The sequence below is a fragment of the Oncorhynchus masou genome, chromosome 12 (assembly GCF_036934945.1).
Source record: "Oncorhynchus masou masou isolate Uvic2021 chromosome 12, UVic_Omas_1.1, whole genome shotgun sequence".
Lineage (NCBI taxonomy): Eukaryota > Metazoa > Chordata > Actinopteri > Salmoniformes > Salmonidae > Oncorhynchus > Oncorhynchus masou.
In genome coordinates, this window is record NC_088223.1 from 33977669 (window position 1) to 33985551 (window position 7883).

General features: G+C 40.3%; 1 protein-coding gene across 1 annotated transcript; it reads left to right on the top strand.

Annotated features, from left to right (window-relative positions):
* The first annotated feature begins 203 nt into the window (after nt 1-203).
* Nucleotides 204-6320, top strand: LOC135549891 (protein S100-A13-like). The gene is made up of 3 exons (XM_064980266.1): nt 204-345; nt 2480-2611; nt 5500-6320. The coding sequence occupies exons 1-3, from the start codon at nt 334-336 to the stop codon at nt 5665-5667; spliced, it is 312 nt and encodes a 103-aa protein (XP_064836338.1). The 5' UTR covers nt 204-333; the 3' UTR covers nt 5668-6320.
* The last annotated feature ends 1563 nt before the right edge of the window (nt 6321-7883 follow it).

The window sequence follows — 7883 nt, forward strand, 5'->3', positions numbered from 1 at the left end:
CTGTGTAGGCTACTCTCTGCAAAACTTCTAAATTAAAGAGAACTTTGCAATAAAATAAGGGTGGTTGGTCTATATGACTGCATGTCTGCCTCCTGAAGTCTACAGTCCCAATGCATCGGGTTACACTGAGTGCACTGTACTTTCCCATAGCTTTCTCTGACTGACACGGAAGGTGGAATCAAGTTGCATTTTTTTCTTTTCTTGAGTGGGATCATTTAGGAATCTTGCCAATATGTGACAGAAGCAATTGAACGCTGAGCGAGAAAAGTAGCAATTGCTGAACATCGCAGAGAGAAAACTTTACTTTGAAAAAGACAGCACAAAACGTTCCAAATGGCTGAACAGGTAGGCCTACTATACAATTTTAATATCATACCTTTGGTTTCTTTTTCTGTATTTATTTATCTATGTGTGTACAGTATGTATGTGGATATACACAGTGTGTATGTATGTATATTCTTTTACTGCTCTAGGGATGTAATTATTGTTTGGATAACCTTATTTACTACTATGTGTTGATTTTTACCATAAATGTTTTCACTCTTGATGCGATGTGCAATGTAGAGAACACCGGAAGAAGAATTATCGTTTCACAGTGAATTATTGTAATGCTTGTTTATGTGTCAATTAATCCCATTAGGGATGGGTTGCCAACTGGTGATTTGACATTCAAATAAAATGTCATTCATTCATTTTCATTCATCATCACTTGTCAAAACGTTGCACTTGAAGAGATGGTGGCTTATCTCGTCCTAGAAGCAAGGAATGGAGTTGTTGCATTCTTTTGGTGATAACTTCCCCCAACTTCTACGCATCGTTCTGATTACCGTTGGAAGTGGCACAAAATGTAGTTTAACCAAAATTCCATTGACATATTATGCTATCCAATTTATATCATGTCACAGTCCATGAGATCGTCCTATAGGTGTTTGCATATAGCCAACTTTGCATGCGCTCTTGCCAGCTTAACATGAGTTTACCACGAATCATTTCAATGCACTGATCAGTGTGCATGCTGGACAGCAGCAAAGAATGTGGACAATAACTAATTAATCTAGGCCATATGCTGTTGAGGGAGCAAGGAGCAATTCTCAATTGTGTCTATAGACAGACCATGTGTGGAAATGGAAAGCACGGGGAAGCAATCAGTCCCTTCTTATTCCGTCCCCGTGGCCTATGCCACAGAGACCTTCTTTGGAGATTAGTGAGGGATGACAGCTAGACGAAAAGACAGACAGACGGACGGACTGACGAAACACCCCAGTTTTTTCCTCGAGGCCCCCATTATAAGTTAGACAGGCCCAATGGGTAAAAAATTTAACAGCCCATCTGGCATTTGCCCGAAATTCCAGATGGCCACTCCACTCCTGGCACACCCTGAAAATAAACATACTGTAGCTACCCCAACCTGCAGGTATTTCAAGTATCTTCTACATGGAGACAAGTTGTCTCAATTTGCCTTCCAATAGTCTCTCGTTACTTAAGCTTCTCCTCCCGACCCACCCACAGATGCTCACATTTCAATAGCATATTCTAATATCTATTTGAATAAGGGTGAGTGACATAGCAAAGTCCCTGAATAGTTATTTAATGTTAGTGATTTAGGATATAAATAAAAAGTAGTATGAACAAAAAACCCAACAGTTACAATAGATTGGGTGTTTGGTTCTTGGTTTAAAGAGAGTATGGAATGATGTCCTTCACAATGACCAACATAACAAGTCTGTGTGACACAGTTTCATATTCCACTGCCAAACACAAGGTCTACTTTTCAAACAGGTCATTTGTAACCTGGAAGTGTAACTAACTGTATAACTGTACTTTTCACTCACATATTATTTCTCACAAAAAACTCTGTCATCCTATGTCATCCATGAGTATACTGTTAGTTGTTTTGTGGCTTATTAGGTTTATAGTACAATACTAACTATTCAACATTGACAAAAACGACACAGTTGGTTAGTGTGTAATTTGTGCGGGGAAGAATGCTGCAGTGTTGTTCGATGTTGGTTGAGATGAAGTAATTCAAGGACAGGGTTAAACATCAAGAGTGGTATCCTTGCGTGGGGTTCAAACACGCGGAGGCATGGAAGATATGCACTTGAGGACGGATGTGAGTGTCTGACATTTTTGGGGTATTTTTGACTGAAGCAAGTGGAGGTCGGTACACTTTGGCACCACAGGAGGTTGGTGGCACCTTAATTGGGGAGGATGGGTTCATGGTAATGGCTTGAGGAAAAGTGTCAAACATATGGTTTCTATGTGTTTGATGCCATTCCATTCGCTCCGTTCTAGTCATTATTATGAGTCATTATTATTAGCAGCTTCCACTGTTTGACACACACCTGGGGAGTCTGTCTGATGAATATGTTAACTTTCTTTCTTTCTTATAATAATAAACTTTAAAGGACGCTTTTGTTATTGTTATATTATTTGATCCCCCCACCCTAACACGTTTATGTCTCCTCCTCTGGCGCAGCACTCCGACCTGGAAAAGGCCATCAACACTTTGGTCACAAAGTTCCATGCCGCTGCGGCCAATAAAGGTCCCACGCTCCAAACCAAAGAGTTCAAAGACCTCCTCGCCTCCCAGTTGCCCAACTTAGTCAAGGTACATAAGCTGCAACTGTCGGCTAATTTGCCCTCGCCCTCCTCGGCCACACCTACCATTGATTCTACCAGTAGGGCGTGACTCTGACTCTTACTACCCCCCCCCCCCCCCCCCCAACTCAACCACACACATACAGTACACGCCACATCCTATGACTCCCAAACAAACACTCAGGAAAAGCCTGCAGGCGTTGGTTGCCAGGCTGGATGCAAAATAAACTTGGCTGTAATCTACTTGGCACTCAGTAACCAATTGAGTTTTCAACATGTTAGCACATATCATGAGCACCTACGCTGGATTATCTGGATGTCCATAGTTTAAAGGCCCTATGCAGCCATATTTTCTCTCAATATCAAATCATTTCTGGGTAACAATTAAGTACTTTACTGTTAAATCTTTCAATTAAAATGGGCAAAAAGACACAAAAATAATTGAATTGGACTGTCTGGGAGTGGTCTGATGAGGGGCCTAATTGGACGAGCCTAATAAGAGGGATATATAACCTGAAAACTAGATTTTATTGGCAGAGAGGTTTAAACTCTTTGTTATTCGTCTATTACCTTATACCGCCTGGTGATAACACCAGGCAGGACAAAACTCCATCCCACCAAAACAGGCAGAAATTTCAGCCAGTCTTTATAAACAGCTCTTCCCAATTTCACAGTATGATTTCAACCTCATAGTGTGTAAATATACACTGAGTGTACAAAACATGAACACTTGCTCCTTCCATGACATAGACTGATCAGTCGAATCCAGGTGAAACCTATGATCCCTTATTGATGTAACTTGTTAAATCCACTTCAATCAGTGTAGATGAAGGGGAGGAGACAGGCTAAAGAAGGATTTTTAAGCCTTGAGACAATTGAGACATGTATTGTGTATGCGTGCCATGGGCATCCTCATTGTGTCAAGAACTGCAACACTGCTGGGTTTTTCACACTCAACAGTTTCCCATATGTATCAAGAGTGGTCCTCTACCCAAAGGAATCCAGCCAACTTCACACAACTTTGGGAAGCACTGGAGTCAACATAGGCCAGCATCACAGTGGAACACTTTCGACACCTTATAGAGTACATGCCCCGACGAATTGATGCGGTTCTGAGCGCAAAAGGGGGGGGGGGGGGTGCAACTCAATATTAGGCAGGTGTTCTCAGTGTATATAAAACAAGGGCACTGGCCCTTTAAAGTTAAACGTCTCGCTAGGAACTGAATCTGACACATGCTTTATTTGAAACATTAAAAAGTCCAAAGTATCTTCATTTTGGAACTCGCTGCTTAGTTGTCTGAGGCCTAAGGCAGTTTTCCAGGACTAGTCTGAATCTGCCAGTGGTTGACAAAGATAGCTATGCTTCTGAAAAACAGGAAAAGGTCCGTTCAAATATATAAACAAGTGATGAAGGTTTAAGGTTGTTCTCTCATCTGGAGGGGGATTAAATGTTCTGACAGAGAAGTAAATAACAGTTTTCCTTATGAACAGAACAGAACAACTGTAGGCCTTATTGTAATAAGACTCCTTGCATCAAGTCGACTTCATCCACCACTTGACAATCAAGTAGAGTATTTCTGCTACACAATAGTTAGCCACAACAGCTTGGACATACAGTGGCCAAAGAGGTCTATTTTCATGTCATCCAACAAATGTAAACGACTGGAGTTTGCTAAACAGTATTGGCACTTAGATTAGAACCGGTGCCATGTTCAGATGACATCATAATAGAGCTCTTTGGCCACGCACACCAGTGGTGGGTTTGGCGTCGAAAGGTTGTATAAGCAGAAAATCAGTGTTGGAAAAAGTACTCAAATGTCGTACTTGAGTAAAGTTTAAGATACCTTAATAGAAAATGACTCAAGTAAAAGTGAGTCGCCCAGTAAAATAATACTTGAGTAAAAGTCTAAAAGTATTTGGTTTTATACATACTTTAGTATCAAAAGTAAATGCAATTGCAAAAATATACTTCAGTATACAAGAGTAAAAGTAAGTATACATCATTTTAAACTACTTATATTAAGCAAACCAGACGGCACCATTTTCTTGTTTTTATTTTATTTACGGATAGCCAGGGGCACACTCCAACACAGACATTCATTTACAAACAAAGCATTTGTGTTTAGTCGGTCCGCCAGATAAGGGTCAGTAGGGATGACTAGGGATGTTCTCGTGACAAGTGTGTGAATTGGACCATTTTCCTGTCAAAATGTAATGTGTACTTTGGGTGTCAGGAAAAATGTACGGAGTAAAAAGTACATTATTATCTTTAGGAATGTAGTGAAGTACAGTACAGATACCCCCCCAAAATTCTTAAGTATTACTTTAAAGTATTTTTACTTAAGTACTTTACACCACTGCAGAAAATAACCCCATACCTATTGTAAAGTATGGTGGTGATTCCTAGAAAAAGATCCATGGATCTATAACCACTAGAGGGTAACAAAGCCTGAAACATATGGCACAGTTGACAAAGTTCACACTTTGGCTGAATATCAAATCACTCCATTCCCCTCGCCCCTCCATTTGAGCGTTCACCGACGCCTCCGCCATATGCACATACTAAATGGAGGGAGAAAAAATTATATTTACTATGTTACGTCTACCCCTGAGTCCAGGTTGATACAGTTGAAGAGTGAACGATATTGGATTATGAAGTCAAACATAATTACTACGCTGAGGATATCAGTAGTACTGTTGTGAATATAGCCTACCGAGTAATGAAGGCAACAATGTTATACTCTCAAAAGTGTAAAAGACTAATTGCTAACTTCCTGCTAACACATGTCTATGCATGATTACTTTATTTCTTTATTACATGTCCATAAGTGCTTATTAAGTGTTAAATACAGTGCCTATATAATAAAGAGTTGTTTTTGTGCTCCCTCCCTCCCCCAGACTGGAGGCTCAGAGCAAGGCCTGGGCAAGATGATGAAACAGATGGGTGTGTCGGATGGCGAGGGAATCACCTTCAAGCACTTCTGGGGCTTGATCCAGTCACTGGCCACCACGCAGCATGATCTCATTAGTAAGAAAGTGTCCAAGAGCAGCTGTGTGCTCCTGTGAGGTCCATGCCTTCTGATGGTGGTGTGAGCCAGGGGGAACCAGACAGACCTGGACACTCACATAGTACTCACCCCTCCCACTACAGGCATTTTATTCCCCACGCTAGGTAGTGCCAGCAGTGCTCATCTCCTTGATTTAACATCATCACATTTGTTTTTGGGGTTGACATGACGTGGAAACAATGTTGATTTTGCCCATTGGGGTGGAACTCTGGGCTATTCCTGTGGTATCTGACCTGTGGTATCCAGACATTGTGTGGTATTTTGGAACATTTTACTGCATGAATTTGTTATTGCTGGGGTACAAATCCTGTGGTTTTGTATGGTAAATTTGTTTTGTTTTTATGTGGTAATTCAATGTTTTTTGTTTGTGGTTATTTGGTGTAACCACATGGTATGGTAATTGTTGTTGTAATGGTAAATTGTGTGGGAGCTCTATACCACAGGAATTCAGGTTTATGTGGTAATCGTGATCCTAGCTGTACCACAAGGTTTTTTATGGGATCTATATGGTCCTGTGGAACTTTTTGGTGAACAACTGGTCCTGTGGTAACTGAAACCTATTGACATACTATTAGTAAAAATACAATAAAAAGAAACATGACAGAAAGGAATGAATTACAATAACAATAAAAGACTTAACTCCTAAAATCATATCATTTAATAAAATGTGTTTTTTCCCCAGCCAAGCAGTTATTTTGGTTTAACGTTTGCTTCTGGCAGCTCCCCTCGAGGCCTTCACCTTCATCCCATGATGCAGAAGCATAAGAACAGAACTCAGAATACAGAATGCAAAAACAGTAATACTGACAGCTAAAGCTTCATAACAATAGCAAACACATTCACAAATTCTCAAATAAAACATGTCAGTGTCTTCATACGTCACGAAAGATGTGCAAAACCACTAAATATACACCCAAACGTTGCACAGCGCCAGTTCTATGATGTTTTTCTCTCCGCCTTCCGGAAATACCTGTAATATTTTGTGACTGAATTGAAACAGGTAAATGATCTATCTCCAAGTCTGATAATACATGATCTACAAGTCAGAATCTAATATTCATACATCTGAGCGGCACCTTCAGCATTCAAACGTTGTTAGAGCCAAGTGTAATACTGCATTGAAAATCAGACAATGTCAAATCAGGCACTGTCCGGCATACAAAAAAAGGTAAGACATGCTGTTATTAGAAATGAGTGTAATTGGCTAATCTCTTCCTCTTCTCTGCAACTGCACACGTGTGAGATTGAGTGAGCGACAACTAGAGCAAGCAAGAGGAAATTAGGAGAAACTTTACATGAAACTTTACATGACTCACCCAGAGGTAAGTGTCTGTTGCATCAGGACAAAAGGGATGGTCCTCCACCCAAGGATGGTCCACCCCTCCCCCCACTCCCCCAAAAAAGTAAAGACCAAAAGAGACTGCATAAAATATTTAAAATACTGAGCTATATTGCATTCTCAATTTTTTATATATATATATTATTATTATTATTTTATACTAATACACTTGCTCAAAGAAAGAGATTTTGTTAAATTGGTAATATACATTTATTTTGACACCTCTGTTTTCAGTACTCCATCACCCTTGTGAGGATAACGACACTGAGACTTTCAAAAAAAATGTTTTATGAGATTATACTCTTTATGAGAGTGTACAAAACATTAAGAACACCTTCTTAATATTAAGTTGCGCCTACCCCCTTCGCCCCCAGAACAGCCTCAATTTGTCAGGGCATGTCCTCTACAAGGTGTCGAAAGCGTTCCACTGGGATGCTGGCCCATGTTGACTGCAATGCTTCCTAGAGTTGTTGTGCCAAGTTGACTGGATGTCCCTTGGGTGGTGGACCATTCTTGATGCACATGGGAAACTGTTGAGCGTGAAAAAAACAACAGCATTGCAGTTCTTGACAACAAACAGGCACGTCTGGCATTTACTGCCATACCCCGTTCAAAGGCACTTCAATCTTTTGTCTTGCTCATTCACCCTCTGAATGGAACATCTCAATTGTCTCAATCCTTCTGTGACTTGTCTCCTACACTGATTGAAGTGGATTTAACAGCTGACATCAATAAGTGATCAAAGCTTTCACCGGTCAGTCTATGTCATGGAAAGAGCAGGTGTTCATCATGTTTGTACACTTAAAGTATATCTATTTTTTAGGAAAAAAATGTTGGGAGTACAGATTATTGTATGGGACAATATGCAAAAGTTT

Coding starts and splice junctions, on each gene's coding strand:
- LOC135549891 (XM_064980266.1), top strand. Junction 2,612..5,499: donor AGTTGCCCAACTTAGTCAAG/GTACATAAGCTG, acceptor TCCCTCCCCCAG/ACTGGAGGCTCAGAGCAAGG.